The sequence below is a fragment of the Diceros bicornis genome, chromosome 12, assembly GCF_020826845.1.
Source record: "Diceros bicornis minor isolate mBicDic1 chromosome 12, mDicBic1.mat.cur, whole genome shotgun sequence".
Classification (NCBI taxonomy): domain Eukaryota; kingdom Metazoa; phylum Chordata; class Mammalia; order Perissodactyla; family Rhinocerotidae; genus Diceros; species Diceros bicornis.
Window position 1 is genome coordinate 72,681,423 of NC_080751.1, and position 26,771 is coordinate 72,708,193.

The 26,771-nt window shown below is 41.9% G+C and overlaps 1 protein-coding gene across 1 annotated transcript; it reads right to left on the reverse strand.

Moving 5' to 3' along the window:
* Positions 1–1,824: 1,824 nt before the first annotated feature.
* Positions 1,825–20,333, reverse strand: RSAD2 (radical S-adenosyl methionine domain containing 2). Its single transcript, XM_058550692.1, has 6 exons — positions 19,985–20,333; positions 13,734–13,895; positions 9,781–10,010; positions 6,530–6,679; positions 5,170–5,202; positions 1,825–3,460 (listed from the first exon to the last, which is right to left on the reverse strand). Exons 1-6 carry the CDS (start codon positions 20,331–20,333, stop codon positions 3,296–3,298), a joined length of 1,089 nt encoding a protein of 362 aa, XP_058406675.1. The 3' UTR covers positions 1,825–3,295.
* Positions 20,334–26,771: the final 6,438 nt, after the last annotated feature.

The following is a 26,771-nucleotide window of genomic DNA, read 5'->3' on the forward strand; positions in this document are numbered from 1 at the left end:
ACGCTACGCCCACTTGTGGTATGGAGGCCTGTGCTATCCCTGGTGTCCCCTGCGGGAATTCCTTCCTCCCGTGTGATCAGGTGTTGGATGCCAGGTCCCCAAGACGCTGGCTTTCATTCTAGAATACAAAGAGGGTTTTCCCCGGTGGCTCATCTCTACTCAATCTTGTTGCCAAGTGAGTTATCTGAAATGTGCTTATTAATTATTGATAACCTCGTTGATTTTTAAAATGTGCTTGCCTTTAGCAATGGCAGTTTGTAAAAGCACGGCATTACTTTAAACACGCACCAAGGAGAGACTTCATTACATTGACCCACTGAGAGAAGGCAGTGTACGAAAAATATTTTAATATATTACATCGCACAATACATCAAACCAAAACTCAAAAGCATCACATATGGAGCATAAAAAAGAAAAATATATATATACATTTGCCTAAAAACTAAGACGTCCTATACACACTCAAGACAAACACTTAAAATCTTACAACGTAATTATTCTTCATCTAATCACAGCAGATTAGACAGTCTTTTCGACAAGAGGGCAGCCTACAGGATGAGTTCTTGCCTGACAGAGCCTCATTGTGACTTTGTGCTCTCGTTTTAGTATCTTGGTTCTCTCTATCGACCCAACAACTAGAATCCAGATTCCAGACTAAAGGACAGGCTCCATTTCAGATGATTCAGCTAGATGGTTTCACTCGTCGTCTTTTTTATTATTTTTTTTTTACTGCAGTAACATTGGTTTGTAACATTGTATAAATTTCAGGTGTACGTTGTTATACACTTGTCTTCAAACTTAGAAGCAAATAGGCAACTCTCATAACATTTATCACTAAATAACAGGGACAAGTCATACTTTTTAACCAATATGCTATTACTAATGTCTGATATTTCTAGGTTTCTTAAGACAAAATTCCTTTCATATTATCACAATGTAAACTTAAGCAATAATTAAAAGCAGCACAAAATATTTGCCCTTAACATATACATTGAAATACCTCAGTTAAATTACCCTTTGCTTTTGTAATAAAAAGGAACACGTTTCACAAAACTGACACATATTTAAAACTGAAAAAAAAGCAAGACCTTATATTTGAATTTTACTCTAATGCTAAATGTCCCTGTTTCTCTCCTTTAAGAAAAATGAACATCTGAATATTTTAAACATCAAAGCTTTGCAAATCCTGACAGAGCATAAGGAAGGGGGGTGGTGGTCCAAAAACAACGGGAAATTGTATTTACAATAGCTTCTTTCTTTTTTTTTCTTCTCTTTTTTTTTTTCCCCCGGCTGAGGAAGACTCTCCCTGAGTTAACATTTGTTGCCAATCTTCCTTTGTTTTTTCAATGTGGGCTGCCGCCACAGTGTGGCCACTGACAGATAAGAGGTGTAGGTCCAAGCCCAGGAACCAAACCTGGGCCACCGAAGGGGAGCACACTGAACTTAACCACCAAGCCACCGGGGCTAGCCCTACAATAACTTATTTCTTAAGTGCAGCTTTTTGTTTCGTTTCATATTTCCCTTTGGGAAAAGAGACATACAGTTTCCCTCAGCTCAAGAGAAGTTCATTCTAACTCAGGGGATTTGGGCGCATTTGGGCTTCAAATTCAGAATTTATTTCAAAGAATAATGATTGAGCACCTACTATAAACCTACTGTCTCTGTTGCTTCCACATAAGTGATCTTTCTTTCTTGAACTTACCCTTGTTGAATAAAGGGAAGATCTGCAAAGTGCACTCGTGTTAAGTAACAAAATTGTTTTATGTTTATATTGATTATATTAACATTATCATAGCTCAGATACTATCAAAATCCATAAGGAAAAAACTTTCTAGTTCATTTTTCTCTTAGAAAAGTAAAATAAAACGGAAAATATATGACAACTTATGCTATTTTAGATGGGACACAAACATATTTCATTTGAATTACAGTGACTTAAAATTTGAAGTAGAAATGTCTTTGCTGAGAAAAGAATCATAAAAACCAAACCTTTCAAAATCACGAAGTCTTGAAAATAGATGATGAAGCTGAATTTTTGCGTGGTGGGTTAATGGCATCAGGCAACATTTAAATGCCACCTAGTGAGCGACATAGGAATGGCAACTGCATTAAAATTATCTTTTTTCTGCTTGGGTAAAAAATTTTCCATGATTTTGTTTTTTTGAAACAATGATAGGAAATCATTGTTCCCCAGGCAATGAGATACTGTCTAGGTCACATAAACAAGCTGCATGTGATATTTCCTCAAGGAGAGAAGTCTGTCCCCTGACCCAGTTTAAGTGACATCTTCCTTCAAGCTCTTTCTTAGAAAAGGAAGGCCCCAGATCTTCTCATACTGACCTAGATTGCACCTTATTTCAAGTGATTCAGAGTGAATTGAGAAATATTATATTGTGCCACTTCTTTATTTACATAAAATCCAGGTACATTCTAGACTCTTCATCACATTCTTTCCTACACTCACCCAGTGCTTTTTCAGAATAGCTCATGCCAATCCAGCAAGCTGTCACTTTTCAGAGATTTGGGGCCAACCATCTACTCAAATGAACTCAAATGTTTGTGCTTGACAGACTCTAGTGGCTTGTATAATAATTTCACACGGCAACCTAAGCACTGACCCCGTGTCAACTTCATCGTGAAATGTAAAGTGTGTCTTGGTTTTACTAAGAATCTTAGAAGAGAACGGAGAGCAAGAGAGATAGCTAACATTCATGGAATAGTCAGCATGGGCAGGGGCTGTGTGGAGCATCGGTAGACGGACTATTCCTTCCAGGAGCTTACTGAAGACTGATAAGATGATCATTTCTTATTCTTTGAAACATCTGTTGACTATTTCTAAACTTCTGGGTCAAAAGTCCAAGATTGCATAGTAAAAACACAGAAAAAGAAAGAAGTTACAACAAGCAGAAATAATTGGGGGAGATATTTTGTAATTTTTCCAGATGTGAAAATTGGCATCCTGATATTTAGCAGAAAAGAACTGAATCTCTCAAGTGAAAGGACTGGAAAAATAAATGAAAATACAGGAGTCACAGTAAACACTGCTCAAAAAAATCAAATCCAAAATAACCTAATTAACTAAAGTTAATGGTTTTGCATTATCTGTGGAAGTCAGTCATCCAAGTTATTTAGGTGTTCAGTGACCACAGATAATCAGATATCATGTGCAATAAAAAACCAGATTTGGGGCCACTGAGAAATGCCAACAGGAGGCACTGCTGACAGTGGCGGCCACACTTTGAGTCTGAGTAAGAGGTCCCCACAGGTGGGCCGAAGGCCGGTTCCACTTCCGGCGTTACCAGTCCAGCTTCAGGTCTGCCTTGCTCCACACGTATTTTCCTCCTCTCTTTAGAAACATCTTTTCATCAAATCCACTGAATTTTATAGCTTCTTCTACTCCAACATCCAGGATGGACTTGGAAGGATCCTTCCGTCCATTTCTACAGTTCAGAAAGCGCATCTAGAAAATTCATGACAGAAATTGGGGTATTTCTGTATAATTTATCCTGTAAAACTCAGTTTTGAGGATTCATCCAAAATGACTTTGATATTCCAATCATTTCAGCAAATGTTTATTGAGAACTGTGGCCAGATACTATACTGAGAATGCTGAACTCCTTGGATACCATCTCTCTACTCAACTAACTCACATTAACTGACATAAACACGTTAGATTGATTAAGTGCATGATAATCAGAGTTATATACGTCCGCAGGAGGGGTATGTCTCTCCACTGGGGAGGAGAGGTTAATCAGGAAAGACCTCCAAAAAATATTGATGTCTGAATTATGTTTGAAATTGTAAGTTGGAGAGAACAGTATTATAAAAGTACAGAAGCATGAAAGAATATGGTGTGTCTGGGAAATTTTGGGTAGATGACATTGATGGAATGAAAACTGTGTGCACATGAATATATAAGTGTAAATATTAATAAAACTTCCTTAGAGAGAAGGAGAGAGTGATAAGAAAGGAGCTACAGAGGCAGGCTGGCGCCAGGTCAAGAAGAGTCTTCTATGCCCTGATAAGTGTCTTGGTTTTTATTCTACATTAAACACCTTACAGGCGGGAATGAGGTCCTCACACTTCATGTGACCTGCCATGACACTGAGCATTTTGTAGGAGCTCCGCTAATACTTGTTGAATCAAAATGTTCTTAAACTGCCCAAAGCAAATTTTAGTTCCACTACATTTGTTCCAACTGTGTGGAGACCAGAGTTTGTTGATGAGCATTGATCAAAATTTCCAGCCAATCATGATACTCCAAAAATAACTTCCGTTTGACTTTTCCTCTCTACCTCTTTCCTCTCAAACTGAACATTCGTGTGATTACTTTTCCCCTTATGCTCCATAAAAAAAGCTCACGTCAACAAAAAAATGAAACGGCTGTGAAGCATCATTGATTAAGTTGAGAATAATAAAATACCAAAATCACAATAAGCATTTCTCAAAACACCAAATCCCATTTAAATATTGAAGCCATTGTTCTTGTTGGAGCTCATTTCTTAAAAACAAGTCTTTGAATGGAATTATTTGTCCTGTGCTAGAAATATTGGCAAAGGTTTATCTAGCCAAAAAAAAAAAAAGAAAAGAAAAAGAAAAAGAGACAGAGAAAGCAAAAAGGGATGTGTTTTCTATTTCAAGAAGGGCAGATTTTCCTTTTCCTTTGGAAGGCAGTGGGGGCAGGGATAATATCGGTGGCTTTTGGAGTGGAACTGTAACCTCTTCTTACCAAAGCCAAGATGTATCAGTCAGAGGGCAAGCTGGCAGTATGTGAGAAATTAAATGTCATGTGAAGTGTCAAGTACCCTCAATACCCTATTGCCAGAGAACCCCCAGCCCAAGATGGCATGACAGAGGACTCTGTTTTGTGTAATGTCAGCTTCAACCTGATGTCCATGGATCCATAGCCACAAGGGAGACACCATCACCTGGGGGTTAGTGCACATACAGGGACCAGGTTCCAGCTAATGCCTGCCCAAGTGCTTAGCTCAGAACTTGACCCAGTGAAGTAAGGACTCTAATATTAATGCCAATCAGTGACAATAAAAATATGAAATGCTAGTTAAGAACAAATATGGACTAAATGGCTATGCTCATTATAACTCAACTCTAGCATTGCTGCTTAATTAATTTTAAGTGATAATTTTATAATTCATTAGCAATACTCACATATTCATCCAGAATAAGGTAGGAATCCTTCATCTGCAAAGGAGAAATTAAAAACAAATTTAGTTTCAAGTGTATTTTTCCATATGGATGCTGAACTGTTGGTCTTACAATGTTGGTGTGTTTGTGTTTTATTACTTGTGGATTCACTGTTTCTTATATCCCTGGAGTGTCTTTGGGTATGTCCCTTACAAAGTGAGCCATCCACCAGTGCCCCTATCCCCACCTAACACACATCTCTGGGGGCATCTGATTGTGTCCATTCAGAGTCCGACAGATTCACACAGGCCAGATTCTCTGCCCCATGCGGAAATGGTCAGAGGTCACCTGAAAGCTTCTCTGACTGAAATCTCCAGGCCAATTTCCCGATTTCCTGAAGCTGTGGGAGAGCCCTATTCTTCGTTACTCAATATTCCCAGTAGCCGTGTCCACCATACATCTAGTTCTCCCTTTTTCCATGTATAAAGCAGAGCCCCTTTAAGGCTATCTCCTGGGAGCTTACCTGAGGAGTTTAACATTCCTTACACTACTTGTAACTAGTTGTGCCTTCTGTAGGTCTATAGAAGGTGTACCTATACTCCTATAGTAGGTATATCTTCTATACTCACCCCTATGGGTAGGGGTCAGCGAACTTTTTTCTGTGAAGGGCCTAATAGTAAATATTTTCAGCCTTGTAGGCCATACGGTGTCTGTTGCAACTAATAGTCCCTGCAGACGTAGCTTGAAAGCCACCATAGACAATACTCAAAGAGTAGATGTGACCGTGTTCTACTGGCACTTTATTTATGGACTTTGAAAATTGAATTTCATATCATTTTCATTGGTCACGAATGTTATTCTTGTTTTGACTTTTCTCCCAATTATTCTTAGCTTGCATTCCGGAATTGTCCGTGGGGCCGTGGTTTCCCGACTCCTGAGCACTGTCAGGTCAAGACCGTGCTATCGAACGTCTGGAGCTGGGCCAGCAGCAGCAGCCTCACCTGGGAGCTTGTGAAAGTGCAGAACTGTGGGCCCACCTCAGACCAGCCTGTTGATTCACAAACTTGGGAGCTTCCTGGGTGAAATGTGAAACTGGCCTTAACACTGCAGCAATGTACATTTGATCAAGGAAGTGTTTTTTTCTTTAGCTTCTGAGAACACACTAGTTTACTCTGCCACTGGTAACACCTGGAAGCTCCGTAGTGTAGACACGCTTTGGCTAATATTGTTTAACCTGGACCTTGGCCCTGAGACTGCCCTCCTTCCATCTCTCCACGCTGAACCCCCTAAATAACACTGTATGGAGCCATTGGGCAAGAGATTTCTCTCTTTGGAATCATCTAAATGTGTGATGGTGAACAAAGCAACTTTGGCTTTATACAACCTTCTGGTTAGACTCAGGCACCAAACAGGACACCTCTTTGTGGCGGTCTAAGAATCTTTCAAATTCTTCATCGCTAATAAGGAATCGTTCTGCTTCTCTCAGAGCATCTTCTCCGGAGTTCTCACCCTCAATTATGAGGCACTGGAAGACCTGAAAGACAAGTGTGGTGTTTGCTTTGTAAAGAGTTTTCCATCTCTTTTTTACCCCAAATCTCATTTCCCCTGCCCCAAGCTTCATCTCTCCTAAGCAAAGAAGATCCATCGAACTAAGGAACATTCTAGAAAGACATTGCTCTGGGGAAGCAGGAGCTCACCCTAAAATTTAGGAAGCACAAACATTCCTAAAATATAAACTTCAAAAAACTGGTCTTGATTATGTTTTCTCTATTCATATAATCTAATTTTTCAGACTACAAAATAACAATGTTCATTGAAGGAAATATGGACTATACGAAAGCATCAAGAAAATAAACAAATCATTTGTAATCCCCAAACCAAGAAATAAGTATTTTCAAAATATTGTTTCCACTGATTTTTAATACATTCTAATTAAGCCCTCTAGAATATGTTTGTTTTTCAGTTAATGTATAAGGACAGTTTTCCAAAGCCATTAATAATCTTTTTCAACAGTCTTTTAAGTAAATAAATAAATGTATGTGTGTAAGGTATTAATCCATCATAATGAATACCATCATCTGAAAAGGAAAAACTCAGTCCCTGGGACTTGTTCAAGGTGATAATAGGCGGTGGCTGATCAAAGACAGACCCAGCCCGGAGCCCAGATCTATGGGGTTTTCACGTAAGGGGAGATCCTCCATAGCATTTAATCAACACTTTAGTCAGCTTGGAAGTAATTTCAAAATGCCCTAAATATTGCCTTCTTGCTCACTCTTTATCCCCCCAGGATTCCCTTCTTCTGTGCTCCCCAGTTCTTTGACCTCTGCCCCTGCTGACCCTGGTCACATGGTTCTTTCACCATTTGCTTTCATGGCTGTCTTACTCAGTGGGCTGCGAGCCTCTTGGGAGGGGCTGTCACTCTTCTTGCACCCACAGCACTCACCCCGAGTCCAGGCACAGGGTGAGAGGAGAGGCCTGGCAGGGAGGGGTGCCTTCCCCACAGGTTGGAATCCCAAGCTGACTGGAGTATCAGACAGTGAAGATACACATGGGTGTTTTCCTTGGTGGCTTTGGTTCCAGAATCTGCCAGCTAGAGTGGGAGGGCCTCTTGGGAGAAAATCACGGCATAGGAGCTTGAAGGAGAGCAGTGGGAGGGCCGTGGGACCAGATGGGGAGGGTCAGGTGGAGCCCACTCTGTTGCTACTGGAGCAAGCTTACAGATGACAGCAACCCCCCCCGTTGACAGATACCGAGTGGCTAAGCACTGATGTCCTGTGGACAGCACCTGCAAGCCCAGGGTCTCCCAGGGGTATGCAGCCTTGGGAAACCAGGTTCTGAACCACATGAGTGATCACATGAGAACTTGGTCCAGGGGCCTCCATTTACATCAACTTGCAGCCTGCAGACATCAACGATGTGATGAGAAAACTGTTTTCCAAACAGGCAGCAGCTAATCCTCTCCCTCCAAAATAGTCAGGATTTTGAAAGGCAATTCTGGAGTGAATCAGGCAAGTGGAAGCTAGAGCAGAAGTAGACAGACTGGAGAAAAAAGCTATGTATTAGAGAAGCGACAGGGAGCCACGAGCAAACCAAAGCCATGAGGAAACATATACGTATAAAAGCTGAAAAGAGAATAATGAGGAAGACACTAATAGCAAAAGAAGTGGAACAGAGATGCGGGAGCAGGGAAAGGAGAGTGGTGCCTGGCAGGTGGTTCTAGAAAGAAAATCTAAGAAGTTGGAGCTTAGCCCTCTGGCCTTGGCCTGGCCCTCCCTATTGGATCATAGCTTCTGTTCCTCCGATCTTCTCTTTCTTTAGCTCGTTTCCAGTTCCCCCTAGGCCTGGGAGAGTGGCTGATATTCCAGCTTACTTACATGTGTAACCATAGTTCAAGCTCAATATACTAATTTAAAAATGTAAGAAGTAAGTAACGTTGCAGCTTTCCCTAACCCATTTCCACATATTACAGGATAACCTCAGGAAAATAACATAATAATCCCTTTCCCCATCTCCCTAACCCTGTTCTGAACGCTGACATGGGATTTAAAACACATCCCAGGCAGCTTTGAAAGTTTTCTTTGTGCAGTGTGTCCTCTTATCTGGAGGTGACCTCCTTCCCCAGACCTTCCTCACCTGTGGAAATCCTGCCCATCTTTCAGAGCACAGCCAAATACCACCTCCTACATGAAGCCTTCCTAGCACTTCGGCAGAATGAGTCTTTGACTGTTTCACCCTCCCATATTATCCTAGCACATACAGCTTTACATTATGTGAGTTTCCCCATGTCTCTTCCTTATTAGAATTCAATTCTACATCTTATACTTAGTTGCATCTACTCTGGGGTCCAGGAAGAGATTTTGGACAGCTATATAATCTTCAGGGCAGCTTGTTAAAAATATTTATTCATGTAAGCCCTCTTGCTAATGTCTTCCCCCCCAGGATCCTGTTTCAGACCGTGGGTAGGGATGAGGTTCCAGAAGCTGCTTTTCAAACAGTCGCCCGAGTTGATTCTGAAGAACAGCCGAGGGAAGAAAACTTATTTATAAGAATTAAAAGCATCTGCACATTGTGGGTGCTATACATATACCTTGGATTGGCCTGCATGTATTTGAACTTTAGATTTTTTGGTGGCTGATTGTGGGGCCGGTCCTAAAGCACAAGTCTCAGGGAATGAATTTTGCTACAACTTGGGATGGCTTTGCCCCCAATATCTTCTATAAGTCAATGAAACATTTATTAACATCAGAATTTATGAAGAACATATATCCACTTATAAATAAGCCAAGAGTTTTAAGAAGACATCCAGTCTTATTATATTAATAAATACATACAAGTTGGGCTTTCTATGGACATATTCTTCAGAACATCTTCATATACTTGGTATATCTTTTGATCATTATCCTCTCAATATTCCAGAAGCGAATCAGTTCCAGTTTTCAGAAGGGGAAACTGAGCCCAACAGAACGTCAGTAGTTTAATGTGTAACGGAGCGGAAAGAAGGACCAAGGACCGGGTCTCCCGGCTGGCTCAGTAGGTCGAGTTCTCTGTACCCTGGTCATTTTCAGTGTCACTGAGGCAAGTCTCTCCTGCAAGTGTTCTTAATTATAATTAGCATACGCAGCGCCATGTACTTACCTTCCAGCGGACGGGGTTCAGTGCTTTAATCTGTTCGTTCATATCCTCTTCCACGTTGAATCGATTAATGACAGAGTTTATCTTGAAGGCCACTCTGTAATCCCTACACCACCTCCTCAGTTTTTGAAGGTTTTCCACGTGGTTCTTCTTTCCTTGACCACGGCCAATGAGGACATTGACTTGCTCGTCAAAGCTGTCACAGGAGATGGCGAGAATGTCCAAATATTCACCTGAGGGAAAATGATCACCTTTAAGCTTTTCCATTCAAAGACCAAGCCCTGTAGGCCATTTCTCTCTCTTTACAAGAGAACATATCTTGCTTGTATCTGTTTCAATGTTTTAAAAGACACTTTTCCTCATACCCACAAAACTCACTGAAATGTGAACTATACTTGGTACTTGTGTAAAATAATCTTGAAAAAATATATATACACATAATGAGATGATGGAGATACATTTGACTGTTCTAAAACTCTGCACGTGTATGTGTCAACATTCATCAATATATTTAAATGAGGTTTTTCATTAATTCCTGCATCCGAATCATGTAACTTCTGAAGCAAGTAGACCTTTTGGCGCCCCCAGACATATCTAGGAGCATTTACAGATTTACTTCTCTTTTTCTCATCACATAAATAAACTTGCTCGGTAGAAGAACACTAATATTTCTGCCAAGATCTTTCGCTTCTTCTTGACTTGTTTTGTATATTTGATTCACCATCTAAGGATTTATAGAGATCCTAGGATATGTCAACCACAACCGTAGTAGATGCTGAGAAAGCCAAGATGAAGGGGAGTTCAGTGGAGGAGGCAGAGTGTAAACCACTTCCCCTGCAACGCAACATATTAAGAGACGGGACAGTGGGTTGAATCTGGAGCACAGTAAACATTGGGGAGAATTATCTTCATTTCGGTCTCTCTCCCATCGGTTTCTGTAACATTACTTTCTCCTCTGCTTTTCTTTCCACTCCTTTAACTTCGTCTGTTGCTCCCCACTATCCATCTGTCTGTCAGGCACAGGCACTCTCTGTCGCCCAGTCATTCACGGGCCAAGTCCTTGCAGGTGATTACGTTTGAGTTTTCCTAGTTATAGTAACTATGCAGCATTGGCTGCAAAGTCAATTCTTAAAACTACTCTCAAATTATAGAAACTGGGGTTCCAAAAACTCTTTAAGCAATTGTTCTTTAATTTTATAATCGGAGAGTAATTTTGACTTCAATGTAGGGGCTAATTTGATGGTATCCACATGTATAGCCTCCACTTCCCCCCAAAAATTGCAGAAAGATGGAAGTAATTGATGGTCCCGAACTGTGAACAATGACTTAGGGTGAGTTACAATCTGTTACCTAATCATACATCCTTGGTATCCCATCTTCCTAACTAGACTCTAGGCTCTCCAAGGGCACTTGTCTTTTACTTATTTTGTAGGCTCAAAGCATCTAGCACAAACTGAAGCCACAATAGGGAAATTGGCCATTATTTAAAACAACCAGAATATCCTAAAAATTGATCTCGAATAAATTCCTAATGGCATATCATATTGGGAAAAGGCAACTAACTGAACAAGTAGTCTCCAACCAAACCAAATAGGAAGTTCAAAACCCAAAAATAGAGACCCATCAGTTATGTTAATGCCTTACCTAGTTGATTCCAAGCCAGCCAAGAAGCTCTAAGTCAATTGCTTTTTCTACCACCTCTCCAGCTTTTGCTGTGTTACTATGATATCCCCTCCTCCTGCTCTAAGATTTTCTTATCAAAGCCATTGTGCAGAAAGAGTTCACAGAGCAGATCTGTTTGCTCAGTCCCTGTATGTCTCCAGGAGGGCCTGGAACCCTGATGGAATCCTGGCCAACCCCTGCATGTATGGCTGCCAGAAGGTTATGTATGTCACTGATGGATGATATGTGTATGCCTGGAGCAGTGGGGCGTGTAAAATCAACTTGTCAAGAGTTGCCAGGATTGTTCAGCAGGGTTCATGGTGCACCTGGTTTCACTGTTGAGGGCCCTGAGTTTCAGTTGCCATGGCTGGTTGCATAGCAGTATTTGCCTAGGGGACCAGCCCTGCATGAAAGCCTCAGACTCTAAGACTCAAATGAGCTCTCCTGGGCCAAGACATTCCAAACCTGTCCCTGTCATTCACTGCTGGAGAGAAAGCACACCTTGTGCGTCCCTGGATGGGGAAGGACTCAGAAGCTTGTCTGGCCTCTCTAGACTCTGGTGATGCATGTCTTTTTTCTGCTGTTTCCGCTCTGTAGCTTTTGCTCTAATAAACCTCAGCCATGAGTATAACTGGCTATTAAGTGAGTTCTCCTAGAACTCTCTGAGAACTCCTACCACTCCTTGTAGAGTGGTAGCGGGAGCTCTGAAACAGCTCTGTGCATCCCCTCAAGCACACAGACCCATCCCTGGTCCTTTCACGTGGGTATACATAAACACGACATCTAAAAATATTTCAAATTGAGATTTACCAGAAAATGTAGATTTCTGATGTGGATTTGATAATTTGAGGATGTGGCAACCCTATCCTAAACTCCTATATAGTACAGAAATCAATGGAAGCTCATAATTGACTGTCTACTTGTCCACTATGAATAGCGCATGATGCTTCCAATCCTTCACAGTGTTCACACTTTCTTACTGTCTCTCTCCCACCAAAGCTGGTTTTTCTCACGCACTTCCAAATTCACTAATGACACTACCTCCCCCATACAAGCATTTGAGCCTCTGACCCTGAAGGGCAGGGACCCTCCTGGCCACTACTCTTCACACCACACTGACAAGCATTTGCAGTGATCTTGGAGGGAAAGCATTGCCCAGGTACACACCCAGCAAACTTGACCAACTATTGTCTGCTCACACGGCTCCCTAAACCTTTCTTGTCTCTCTAAAAGTGGTTTCCAAAGCTTACTCTAGAACTTCTGATCCCTGTTTCACTAAGTGACTCCCTTCATGGCTGTTTTGGTTTTAATCCATTGTCTTGTCTTTCCTGATTTACCTTTACCTGAAACTTGTGAATCCTCTCTTCCTGCTTAACTTTCACCATATGGGCTATCCTATCCACATCCACAACCTCCTCGCCCTCCCACGTCCATTTCCTCACCATCTCAGAAGGGGTATTTGGTCAGAGATTTCCTGCGAACATCCCCAACAGATCATAAATGCAACTACCTTTTGAATGATTTCAAGGTTCAAACAGCTCATACAAAGTAACAGAAACTTGTACTCTAAGAGTTAGGCTCTGTCTCCTACAATGGTAGCAGTATTAATAACTAGCATTTTTCAAGTGCTTCCTAAGTTCCTTAGAGCACATATTACATCCATGTAACACTTAGCTGTAATCTTACGATCAGTGGTTCATAATCCTGGTTGCACACACAGTGGAATCCCTTGGAACCCCCCCCTAAATTGGCTTGTCCCCACAAGCGGGGGTTCTGACATAATTAGTATGGGCTCCAGTCCCAACAGATGTTTTATTTACAGTTCCTAAGCAGCCAAATATGCAGCCAAAGGTGAGAATGACTGTTTTAGTCCAATCGCTTAATTTATACATGAGACTAATAAAAAATAGTCATGTAAATATTTTTTAAATTAAAGATTAATAGCAAACAAACAACAACATCAGGGCTTACAAAACTGTCAACTGTGTCAATTTTCCTTGCAAGTGGTTAAGCTAAAGCCATAGGTCTTAATACTTGCTAAATTGAAATGTACAGAAGAGATATGCTTACTAATCTTTTCTGTTATCCGTCTTGCTAGACTTGTTTATTTAGAGCCCTACCAAACTGAAATTGCCATAACTCCATGCACAGCTTGAACAGAGATTAGAATAAGCAAGATTGCTTTTTCCTCTCTTCCGGTCCCCAGTAGGCCCGGCCTAAAGCCCAGGATGGAAGAAAATACAGTAACCAACAAGAATACCAGCAACCACTACAGCGTCACACAGCAAGCTCACCGTAGCTCTTGAACCACCTTTCCCGGATCAGGCTCCCATTGCTCACGATGCTCACGCTTGGTAGGTGCAGCTCCTCCTTGCAGAACTTCACCAGCTTGCCTAGGTATTCGCCCCGGTCATGGAGAAATGGCTCTCCGCCTGAAAAGTTTATCTTCTCCATACCTGAGAGAGAGGAAACGTGAATTTTTCCTTCTATTTTTACACTTCACCAACATCCATTATTATTTTAATGGCAAAAGTAATACTTTCTCAATGGAACAGAAATGAAATAACTCCTCACTGTCCTCCCTCCTCTAACCCTGGCTCCCTTTCAGCCTCATGTTGTCTGAATAAGCATGTATATAATCCAGGGCCTAACCAGGAAGAAATATCACCTGAAGTTGTGTATTTTCCCCTATTTTAAAATAGATGCACTTCAACGTAGGAATTAGTTACACCGACGACAGAATTACTTAGAAGCCAAAGGGTGCCATGATGCAGCCCACAGATTTGCAAACAGAAAACCACTTGCCGCCCATGGAGTCGGGGCTCTTAGCCCCCCGGGCATCATTCCTCATCACTCTGGGATTGCCCTTCCCCCCGTGGACTGGATGCCTCCTGCCTTGGAATCTGCATCTTCCTCTCTCTCGGTTTACTCCCTTATTTTGAAAAATTCTTTTAGCAGTTTCCTGAAAAAATGTAAAATATGAATTAAAGTGAGGACTTTTGTGTTTCCAAATACACTTGTGATCAAGTGTGGCCAGGTATACTATTCTGGGTGAAATCACTTCTCACTCAGAATTTTCAGGGCATTACTTATTGTCTTCTAGGTTTTAGTACTATTGTTCAGATGTCTGCTCTGTCTCTTATTTATGATCTTTTATAAGTACATGGCTTTTGCCCTTCCAGATGCTTTCTTTCCAATGTTCTGAAATTTTAGGATGATGTGCCTTCATGGACTCTGTCTCTATTCATTGCTCTGGCCACTTGGAAGAACCTCCATCCAAAAACGCAGCTCTCTATCTTACGGGAAGTTTTCCTACCTCACTTGTTTGATAATTTCCACCTCTTCTCAGATTTACTTTTCTCTTTCTGGAAATTCTCTCACTGGCATGTTGGAGCTTCTGGATTAAACCACTGTTTTCCTTCCTCTTGTCTCTTCTGTTCCTGTTGTCCTGTTTTTCTAAGACTATCTTTTAGTCTTTCTAGTAAAATTTTAACTTTAGAAATCTCATTTTTAGTTCTCCGAACTCTCCTATATTCTGACTATTCCTTTTCTTAGCATTGTGTTCTTATTTCACATATGTAATTCTTTCTGTCATCTCTCTGGAATTACTAATTATAGGTTTTTTGAAGTTTTGGTCTTCTTTCTGTTTTCTCTCTGTTTGTTTTGTTTGCCTTTTATTCTGGTGTTTTATTTGTCCATTCGTACTTGAGTGAGGCCCAAAAGAGCTGAATGGAATTTCTGTGACTAAGGGAGGGACTGCTCAAACGGACAGTTCCACCACAGAGTAATAAAGAGGGGAAATTGTTTATTCACTAGATAACGCCCCAAATGCCAGTGTCCTTGGTCTTTCCTCCGGGCCGTTTTGTTTCCCGGAGAAGACTCTTACCTCTCCTTGTATGCCTTACGTGCCGGCTGCCTGCCCCGCAGAAGTGTCCAACAGGCTGGCTTGCACTTATCCCTGTATATTCAGTGTGGTGCTCTCCTCCTCCTCCTCCCTGCTCAGATGCCCCTGAGGTCCTTGGGGCCTCAGATCCCCTTGGGGTCCTGATCTTTCAGAAAATGAGCCTTCTGTCATCTGCAGGAACTGGGAGGGGCCTTGTCTGACCACGGTGGGGAGAGCTGCAGGTCTGCCTCCAGCCTGTTGCCTCCTTTCTGCCTCACCCTCACTTCTTACCCACTGCCTTCCTTGTCATGACACGATGTGCCAACGTCTGAGACTTCCTGCTTTTCATGGGGCAGTCTGGTGAGCTTCCCGCAGCCCTTCCCCTGCACACACACGTTGAAGCTGCCCAGGTGCATACATCAGATAACAGCTCGGTGTTGATTTCTCTGTGGGTTTATTCCCCTTTCAATTATTTTTCTGTAATTTTAGGGGAGTGGAGGAAAGATTGGAGGGAATAGAGAGAAACATGTCATGATTAACTAGAAGGCCAAGAGTATTTTGAAATTCAGATTTTTATACAGTGATATTGTCACAGTGGAGTTCATTTTAAATTCAATTCAGTACTACTCAGTTCACTGAGTCTTTAGTAGATGCTCTCTGCTAGTGGTCCATATCATAGTGGGTCATTTCCAGAATGAACCCTTAAGCAGTAAGCAGCTTGTTCCACTAAATGAAGTTTTAAATGCCCACTTCACAGAATTTTGATGGTGCTCAGAGCACAGATATAAGCCAGCATGTTCAGATTAGAGACAAGCCACTGCTGGTTCAGAACATGGGGAGAAGAGGGAAGAGGGCACAACAAATCACAGAAATAAAAGCAGATGTGAGAATCAGAGATCCAAGGGGGAAGCATCAGGCCCAGTAAGACCAGCACAGACTTGGTCACAGGAAGGAAATAATTAGAAAGACTGACGAGAAGAGCAGAGAGGTCCAGCGAACTTACTAAGGCACAAGTAGCACAGTGTACTTACCAAGTTCCCTGAGAACGTTGTTAATCTATCCATTCAACAGACTTTGTACCTACTAAGTACAAAATACTGTGCTTGGCAATTTAACTTGTGCAATCGCACAGTGGTATAGTTTTTAAAATGCTGTCTTGACCCAGTTTCGAGGCCCTGGCTAGAGGCTGGTCAATTCTTCTTGAGCAGCCATTTAAGTCAACACCCCCAGTGCTTCCTCTACTGGGCTTTCACACTGGGCCGCTATACACTGCCCTACAGGGCCAGGTCCCAGACAGCCAGAGACAGCACTATGCCCAGAGCCCACTGAAATTATTCCAGCTAGCCCATGCTAGGCCGGCTGGGCCTACCGTGTCTGTTCCTTCTGGCAGAAATCACAAGAAAGGCTCTTGTCCACTGTTCCCCCATCTCCCTCTGCCTGGCGGCTGGCCCCAGTACACCCCCTGGGCCCTGGGTGGCAAATTGTGTCCTCTCCAAGAAACTGTGAGTAACAAAACTGTAAAGCTCTTCCCAATTTCTCTCTCTTGATCTGCATCCGGCCTCCCTATACCTCACCCAAGCTGACATGGTTAAAACACTCGCTTAATCCTTAAAATAATCTAGTGAGGAAGAAATTATTATCCTGCTCTGTAGTTGCAGGAATTGAGCTCCAGAAAGGTTCTATGATTTACCCAAGATCCTGAGTCTAGAGAAAAGTTGAGCTAGACTGTCTGCCCATGCTTCATAGCCTTTGATCTTCCTAAGTAGGGTCGCCGTCCATCCCGGCTCGCCCAGAACAGTCTGGTTTACAGTCGACCAAATCACATATCTGTTCCTTTTAGAATCCCCTTTGACTCTCAGATGTGTCTACAATTGGACTCTAATACATCATATCACCTCACTATGTATAAGCTAACATGCTAGGAGGCTGCTTGTGTGACTATCATTATAATCCAATAAAAACATTATTCCCTAAAAGTGTGGTTAAATAGGGACAGATAAACTGGAGAAAGCGAGACAGCGTATTGGTCAGTGGCACAGCCCTTGATGAGTTTGAGGAGCAGGTTTAGAGGGGACGAAAGAACGAGAAAACTGAAGGAACAGGATGTTGAGCCATAGTTAAGATCTCGGACAAGGAACAATTAATTCACAATGGTGTCAACGTACAAGAGCGATCATATTACAGCACAGATCAATACCTGATGCTCACAACAGTTCAATTCTATTCAGTCTTCTCTGTTTAAAAGCCAGAGAAGTAAATAATATATTTTAGAAGCATCTTCAGCCAGAGTGGTAAATTTTAATTTTAAATATAATACTCATTTAAATGAAACATTTTTATTTAAATTTTAATATGTTTCAAGTTTTAATCATCACCAAAATAGATTTTCCTCTATTAGTCAGAAATCTCACTTACAGGACACATAACCCATACTATACACTAACAATTTTAATTAACTTCGGTTTTATTTATTTAAAACTGAGTAGTCATTATATAAAAGTATTAATTATAACTACAATAGTTTATAATCCATAAAAAAATACATAAGCATTCACTTATTTGTGCCTTGTAACAACTTTTTGAGGTGGGCATATGGGTTATCGTTATTATCTACATTTCAATGGTTATTAAACTGATATTCAGAAAAGTTAAATGTCTTGACAAATCTCGTAAGTGGTGGAGCAAGAATGCAAACTCTGGCCTTGTGAGTCAGGAGTCTAAGTTCTTTCCACGACACCAGACCTCTGCTCATTTGTTCATTCATGCATTGATTCATCCATCCAAAAACATTTATTAGGCCCCTATTACATTCTATATATTTTTCTAGGCACAAAAATACACAGAATGCTAAGATTCGACCTTGGAACTCAAACTCCTTGGTGGCCCAGACATTAAAAACAAAACAACAAAGGGCCAGCCCAGTGGTGTAGGGGTTGAGTTGGGTGTACTCAGTTTCAGTGGCCCAGGTTTGCGGGCTCGGATCCCTAGCGCAGACCTACACCACTCATTAAGTCATACTTTGGCGGTGACTCACATACAAAATAGAGGAAGAGTGGCACAGATGTTGGCTCAGGGCCAATCTCCCTCAGCCAAAGAGAAAACAAAAAAAAAAAACCCAAAAAACATAGGAGTACAGTTTAAAAAGTGCTCTAATATGCATTTGTAACCAGTGTCATGGGATCACAAACGAAAGGGAGTATTAATTCTGCCTGAAGACGACCAGGAATAATCCAGAGGAGCATTGAAAGCTCACCAACAGGGATTGGGGTGACCGGCATTCCAGGAGGAGAGGACAGCACCATCACAGGCTCCAGGATGCAGGTGTTGGAGGAGAACGGGTATAACAGGATGTTCCCACAGTACAGGGCACTTAAGACATTGGGGTGGAGGACGCTGACGGAAACACTGAGCTTGCCGAGGGCCTGGAAGTCTCTGCTGACGAGTTTGGGCTTGGAAGCCATGCAGGAGAGTTAAGTGGGGAGCAAAAGCATCAAAAATATCTTTTAGTACGATAACGTGCTTTCAGTCGGGACAGCTGAGACAATGAGATGAAGTGCAGCAGTCCCTGGGAGAAATGGCGGGACCCCGAGCTAGACCACCCTGGGAAAAGCGGCGAGGTGGGTCTGCACTTGGATCAGCTGTGGATGACTGAGCAGGCGTAATGGGGAGCAAAATAAGTCAGATCCAACAAAGTGCAAACTCTGTGATTTCATTACATAAAGTACAAAATCAGGCAAAACTCATCTGTGTGTTAGAAGACAAGCTCGTGTTTACCCTTGCGAGGAAGGGCAGTGGCCGGAAAGGAGCCCACTTCTGGGCACTGTGATGTTTTCTTTCTAGATCTGCATGCTGTTTACCTGTGTGGTTACTTTGTAGAATACACTGAGCTGTACCCTCAGGATGTGTGCAACTTTGTGCCCGCATATTACAATTCTGTACAAAAGTTAAATACTTTGAGAAAAAAGTTGGCGGTGTTGCTGAAGTTGCTAGCTTAGGAGGTGCTCTAGGAAAGACAGGAAGACAAGGCGTGAGGGAGAACAGATCTGGAGTGGAGGATGTCGCCTTCTAATTGGACATGCTGAGCTCTCTCTGAGACGCCTGCGTATGACTAGTGCAGTAAAGCTGAGCAGGCAAATCTCGAGAGCAAGGTCATTGCTATATTTGCATTGTACATAGTTTCTTCCAAGTTTCATATTAAGAGCAAAACATAAATAACCCAAAATAAAAGACTCAAATATTGCAGTTCTTAAGTCAAAGTTTTTGTGTTTGTTTTCAACCTTCCTCATGAACTGTTTCTGAAAAACTCCAATCCATTAGTGCTTTGGACAAACTTGGTAGCAAACCTTCCCAGCTTGCCTCCTTCCAAACTCTAGATGGACTGGGAGCCTGGCATTTGGACAGACTTCTGCTCACTTAGAAGCGGCAGGAGGTGGGTTTGTTCCACTTCCCCACCATGCCAGCGCCCTCTGTGGCTTAGGGAGGCTTAGGCGCCCATCCCCAAATTCCCTTTAGTGTTCTCTCACAGGATGGCGTCCTCACTGTGCAAGGGGAGAGGACTAAAGGAGAGTTTCTCTCCAGCCAGTGAGTGCCCCAGCTCCTCTCCTCTTAGCCCACCACCCAGTGGCAGAGCACCCTGATCTCTTGCTGGGACTGGGGACTCACCGGCTTCCTTAAGCAGCAGCAGTCCTCGCTTGGCCTCCTCGAGGGGCAGCACGAAGGACGTTTTGGCCGTGTGGAAGCAGAAGCCGCACTTGTAATTGCACTGGCGGGTGAAGTGGTAGTTGACGCTGAGCGGGGTGGTGGGCTGGTCGATGCCCTCTTCCTCTTCCCTTCTTGTCTCCACCGCTTCTTTCCTGCCCTGTGGCTGCCGTCCCCTCTGAGTCCCTGCCAGCTGGAATGCTGCCCTGAGGCTGGGGAGCAGGGGCACCAGGCTGCTCCACAGACAGCTCAGCTGCATCCTGAAAGCACTCAGCAGCTTCCCAGCAAAAGCGATGGGCACGAGCATCCACATGGTGCCAGGCGCCCTGAGGCTGCCCGCAGCTCAGAGACGCACTTTATATGCTCCTGAGCAACCTGTCACATGAGGAGGAGGAACACACCTTCTTTGACTAATTCTCAGCTGAGTTTAAGTTTCCATCTTCATTTTCGTGAAAATGAAAGTTGGAACAGGGCCAAGACAGAAGGCGCCAGATTAGGGCCAGCATCTGCTTCAGTGCTCGCCTCTGTCCATGGTATAAATGATAGCCTTCCAACTGAATGTGGATCAAGATATTGGCATCTATCTCTACCTCCATGTAGCAGATAGGGATGCAACCAGACAGCGATACAGTCACCTCTGTAGTTGTCGTATGACTCACACATAACATAACATGGAGAAGCTTCTACCCCATCCCCCTTCACATGGTGGGCATGCAGTGAAAGTTTCTTGTGAAAGCCAAATAATGAAACGTCTGACTGACTGACCGGTGGGGGACAAGAGCAGAATCTGTCAGCCTTGGGCCCCGTTTTCAGGTCACAGTCAAAATGCATAGGCACTTAATGACATTTATGCCTTAATCCTTCTGTAGTTATTCGGCTTAATTTATGCATTTTCATAGTGTTAAAATTTTGACATTTATATTTTTCCGCATTTCTACACCATTTTTAATAGACAATAGGAAAATCAGTTGTTTTTCTAAGATGTTTCTAGATTGGCAAGAATTACTGTGGCTTGTTATTTATTTTTAGTTTTCTTAGGAAGCATTGTTGAATTTTGTAATGAAATTCTCTTTCTTTTAGCGGTCTTTAATCAGAATTGTGTTTGAACATGTGGTCTCATGTTTTCATGAGATTTGTAGAAAGTTGGAATACGCCTAGTGGTTAAGCTTCTGGAGCCACGAGCCTACTTCGTCATGTACTGGCTGTGTGACTTTGATTAAGTTACTTTATTTCTCTGAATCTCCATTTCATCATCTGTCAGACTGGATATCTCATGGTATATTTGTGAAGACTGAAAATTCTAATTTATGTGAATCACTTAGAACAGTGCCTAGAAAACAAAGCATTCAGTTAGGGTCAGCTATTGTTATTCTAGGAATGCTACACTCTGAATGAAAAAAGAGATGACTTTCCTTTTACTTAGAAGGGAAACTGAAAGCAAATCCAGCAAGTGTATGCTTCATGATTGCCAATTATGCAATGAAGGATACGGTACAAGTCCTTGAAATCTTAGCCAAAAGTAGTTTAAACTCTCACCACAGTCTGGCTCCATTACGAACTATATTTTCACTAGATCACATGTGTATGAAAACCAAATCAGTTTACATTTCAAATCAAATATCAGGTATGGCACAGAGGGTAATCATGCAGGCTTTTGAAGCCAAACATTTTAAGGTTTGAATCTTAGTTCAGCCAATAGTGTTTAATTTTGGTAGATTTCTTTACCTGCCTGGTCTTGTTAACACATCTGGGAAATATGAGTATGAATGTCTAACTCAGGCAGGGTGTTTTAAGGATTAAACGACATGATGTAAATTAAGCACTGAGAGTAGTGCTCAGCATAATAAATTAGGAATATCTTGCCCACAGAGAGCACTGTGTGCCAGGCCCTGTGCTGCACTTTACACACACCAGCCAATTTCACAGCTGGGCAAACTCGTGTTGCACAGGAAGTAAGGATTTGAACTGGATTTAAGCACTTGCAATACAGCTCAATAATTGATCATTATTATCACATCATTTTATTATTACTTCCTAAGTCTGTTCTATCCAGGCCAGTTTCTTTTATTCATTCATTCATTCAGGCATTCTTTCTTTCTTTCTTTTCTTCAACGAGTGTTTATTGAGAGCCTTCTATGTATCAGATAAAATATTAATAAATATGAATAAAATATAAATAAAATAAATAAGTCAAAGTTCCTTCTGGCAAAGAGCTCACAAAAGTCAACAGTCACTTTGGTTTTCTTTGAACATATGCTCATTCCTCCCTAACATGCCTTACTCCACCCATCTGAAAGTAAGGCTCAGGAGTGGCAGACTTCTTCAAAGTCACGGCTTGCAAATGGCAGGAAGAGATTTCTTCTTCCAACTTCTCAAGATGGGAGTGGGCTGGAGTGGAGGTCAGTGCAGCCCCCTTCTTGCTATCTACTCCTCGGGCAGTAGCCATCTCTGAAGGCATCCAAGTGCAACTGGATAACAGCCGAATGTCACTGTCATTTTTAGCCAGAGACTTTTTTCTCTGAACACATATCCCTAACGCACATCCCTAACGTACTCCATGCTCCCTGATTGGACCATCCCCTGCCGCAACGTAACAGTAGCTGCAACACATTAGCAGGCTGTGGAACCAGTTTAGTTACTTGAAACCATCATATTACTTTGGTAAATCTTTTTTCGAAGCATACTATACATAAAGAAAGGTGCACAATTCATAAATGTACAGCATGATGAATTTCTGACAGAATGAATGCATGTATGTAGTGACCATCTTTATCAAGAAATAGAATTTTACCCAGACCTTGAAGTCTCCAATACTTTCCCCCAGGCCCTGAAGCCTACCTCTACCCCAAAAATCACACTGTCCTGTTTTCCAAAACCGTATTCTAGATTTGCCTGTTTTTGAAGTTCATGTGGATGGAATCACACAGTGCATACTCTTTTCTAGCTTCTTTCACTCAATGTTTTATTTGTAGATTTACCCATTTTGTTGTGTTTAGCAGTGGTTTGTTCATTTTCATAGCTATGTGAGATCCCATTGTTTGAATATACTACAATTCACTTAATCATTCTGTGATGATGAGCATTTGGAATATTTTGTTATTATGCTATGAATTTTCTTGTACATATCTTTTGGTCCACATATGTATGCATTTATGTTGGGTATATACCCAGGAGTGGAATCACTGGTCTGTAAGGTATATGCGTGTTCCCTTTAGTACATACCTCCAAAGAGTTTTCCAGAGTGCTTGAACCAGTTGATGTTAGGAGCATAGTATAAATATTCTAGTTGCTCCACAACTTCCTTCTCACTTGGTATTGTCACTTTAAGATTTTTGTTTTGTCTTGTTTAATTTACCAATCCCAGTGGGCGTGTAGTGGTATGTCACTGTGGTTTTAATTTCCGGTTCCCTGATGACTAAGATGTTAAGCACCTTTTTATGTGTTTATTAGCCAGTTGGATATTCTCTTTTGTGAAGTGCCTGTTTAAATCCCTTGCCCATTTTTGTATTGAGTTTTCTGCATTTTTGTTATTGATTTGTAGGAATTCACTGTATATCGTGTACTTTCTTGGTTATATGTATTGCAAACATCTTCTTTAACTCTTTCGCTTTCCTGTTCGCTCAGTTACTGCTTGTAATTTAAATCATTTAATGAGTGTAGTTTCACTGATTTGCAGAGTCATAATTGTGTGTGTGTGTTTAAACAAATGAAGTGGTCTATCAAAGTGCTTCAAAATAAGAGTGAGTGCTATTCCTTGACATTTTAATTTAATTTTCACGTATAGTTGGTTGTGTTTCAACAGTATCAAGACCATCTTCACGTACAACTATGACATACAACTATCTACTGGGGCTTTGGGAGATAAAAGGAAAAAAAGAGGAAGACTGGCAATAGATGTTAGCTCAGGGCCAATCTTCCTCAAAAAAGAAAGAAAGAAAGAAAGAAAGAAAGAAAGAAAGAAAGAAAGAAAGAAAGAAAAGACCACCTTCATGTTTACTGATTGGCTAAAGGGACTTGTAAGACTCAGGAGCAGGTTACACTGGCAGGTAGGGTTTATTCCAGGGAGGGGATGCAGAGTAAGAACAACAGGAAAAAGATGAACATCAAACAGAGACAGGAGAGGTCCGCACAGGCTCAGAAGAGTCCTTCACCACCTGGGGTTGCACACGAGGTGCTTTCTCTCTAGCAGTGAACTACAGGGACAAGTGTGAGCTAGCTGGACAGGAAAACCGGCTTGAGGCTCAGGGTCTGGGGCTACCTGGTGGGCTGGACATGTAGGCACAATCTGCTGTGAGCAACCATGGTCACCTAATCTCCGGCACCAAGAGTGAATGAGAAGCCCATCACCAGTCTGGATGTTTGCGCAAAGCAATCCTGAGAAGCCGGTGTGGCATGGTCATTGCTCCAGGTGTACATGTAGAATCACTGATGATTAATATAAAGAACGTTTCCAGGGCCAAGTTTCTAGCATTTGGCCGCAATCAATCGTCGTTCCAGGCTCCCCTGGAGAGGTGCCAGAGTGAGCACACATACCTGCTGTGTTAGCTCTTTCCTCACGGGGAGCTATATAAATGACATTTCTTAGCGAGAAAACCAACTCCACGATACAATACCATTCAAATTGGAAGCCCACAAATGTGCTCAAAACAACTTTTATAAAAGAGAAACAGAGGGTTTATATAGTAGGTTTATCTGTTCCTTGATAAGGCACTTATAAAACTTGTCCAGTGCTTCTTAGACCCTTCGTTAACTTCTTTCTTGGGATCTGGATTATAGAATCATCACTCTTTCCTGGGGATCTATTTTATTAATTCTTATTTTCCAAGTGCATCATTTATGTTGTGACATTCAGATTTATTGATGTAGATTGTATGTAATATTCTCTCTCGTTTGGTGTCCTCTTTAAACTGTGCTTCTTTCCTCTCTTGTATTATTGTTATGCTGACTTCATTTTCTTTCTGTTTTTCCACTTGAATGGGCTACCTAGAAGCATATCTATTTAAACAGGTTTTCAAAACCAAATCTTTTTCAAAATAAATGTTATGTTTTCATTTTGTTATTTATTAATTACTGCATTTATGTTTGTTAATTCTCCCTTTGGTTTTTTTCCCACGAGCAGAAAGGCTAGAATAGTTTCACTTTTTTTCTCTTTGATACTGTGAGTATTGAAGACTATGGCTTTTTTTTTTACTGAATAAAGCGGTGTTATTCATTCATTCAAAGACCTCTTTGAAGTGTCTTTCCAGCTCCCAGCTTCTCTCCTCCCCACCCACAAGAGTAGGTTACTATAGGCAAGTTTATTCAATCTAAACATCCCCACAAGCTGGCGCCATCACATTCTTTTTCCTAGGAATTTGAAACTGGGGCTCAAAGATATGACAGAGACTTTTCCTTTATGAATGAAGATATTGTATCTTCAGTCTTCCACATAGAGTTAACTCTGACTGAGCCCAGATGCTGCAGTGCTATGAATTTCACAGTCGTCTTGTAGGGAAGAGGTGGGTGAAAATGGAGAGGAGAACCTCAATTAAGAATGGACACCATGGTTCATTTAGCCAACTACGTGCCAGGCTGGCTTCCTGTTGGAGGCTCGGAGAACTTCCTGCTTACTGTCAAGGCATTCAGTGGAGGGAGACTGGAGAGTGTAAAAATCCTATCATTCAAATAACTTTGATGGAGCACAGCAGAGGAAAGACCAGGTGAGGACACAGCGAGAAGGCAGCCATCTGCAAGCCAAGGAGAGAGGCCTGGGGAGAAACTGAACCTGCTGACACCTGGATCTCCTGCTTCCAGCCTCTAGAACTGTGAGAAATAAATGTCTGTTGTTTAAGCCATTCTGTCGGTGAGATTTTGTTATGGTGGCCCTAGTGCAGGGGTGGGGAGTGGGGGTGGGGAGGGGGTGGGGAGGGGGTGGGCATGGGAAAAGGGTCAAGAAAGGCTCAAGGGAGGAGGCAATACCGTCTTAGAGAAGGAATTACAGGAAGACTCCTATTTTCACATGTGTGATACACGTGAACACACCTCTCTACCCTAAATGTCCAAAAGTCACATTACTCTAGAGAATAAAAATGATCCTATTCTCTAAGAGCTAAAAGTATCTCAAACTCTGAGTCATCCCTTGTCTAGTAACCCATACTTCAACCAGGTATCTATAATAGTTCATGTTTGTCAGAAAGGTTTTTTTCTTTCAGAATTAAACATAACCCCACACTAAATCCCAATTGATTAAATCATAAAATTTAGTTGCTTCTAGTTCATCTAATGTTTTTCATCTTTGTCTCAATTCCACATTTTTGAGATTTTTCCCCATGGATTTTTTGTTTTTTTGGTCTGATTGAAAAAAATTTTTTTAAGATACTAGTTAATGAGTAAAAACAGAATAAAATATCCAAATAATTGTGTAAATTCTGCTCTACAAAGGCAGCAGTACTGCTGAAACCGGGCTTCTGGCTGGTAAGGCCTGCTACGTACTACTGTCTCATCCGACCTGAGAGCAGGACTTTAATTTGGCTCAGGTCAGGCGACTCAAAGGTGCAAATCTGGGGATACTTCCAGCCTGAGAGTCAGCAGAAGGGGGCTTGGGGGAATAATTCCAAGAAGACGGAGAAGCAGGTGCAAAGGGGAGTGAAAAGTGCTCCCTGTTCCAGCCATAAAAGCCGCAAGTAGGACTTGGTCTGAGCCAGGGCAGGACGGGTGGTCAGAGTGGAGACCCGAGGCCGGGAAATGGGTGAGTCTGCAGGGTCTGCAAGTC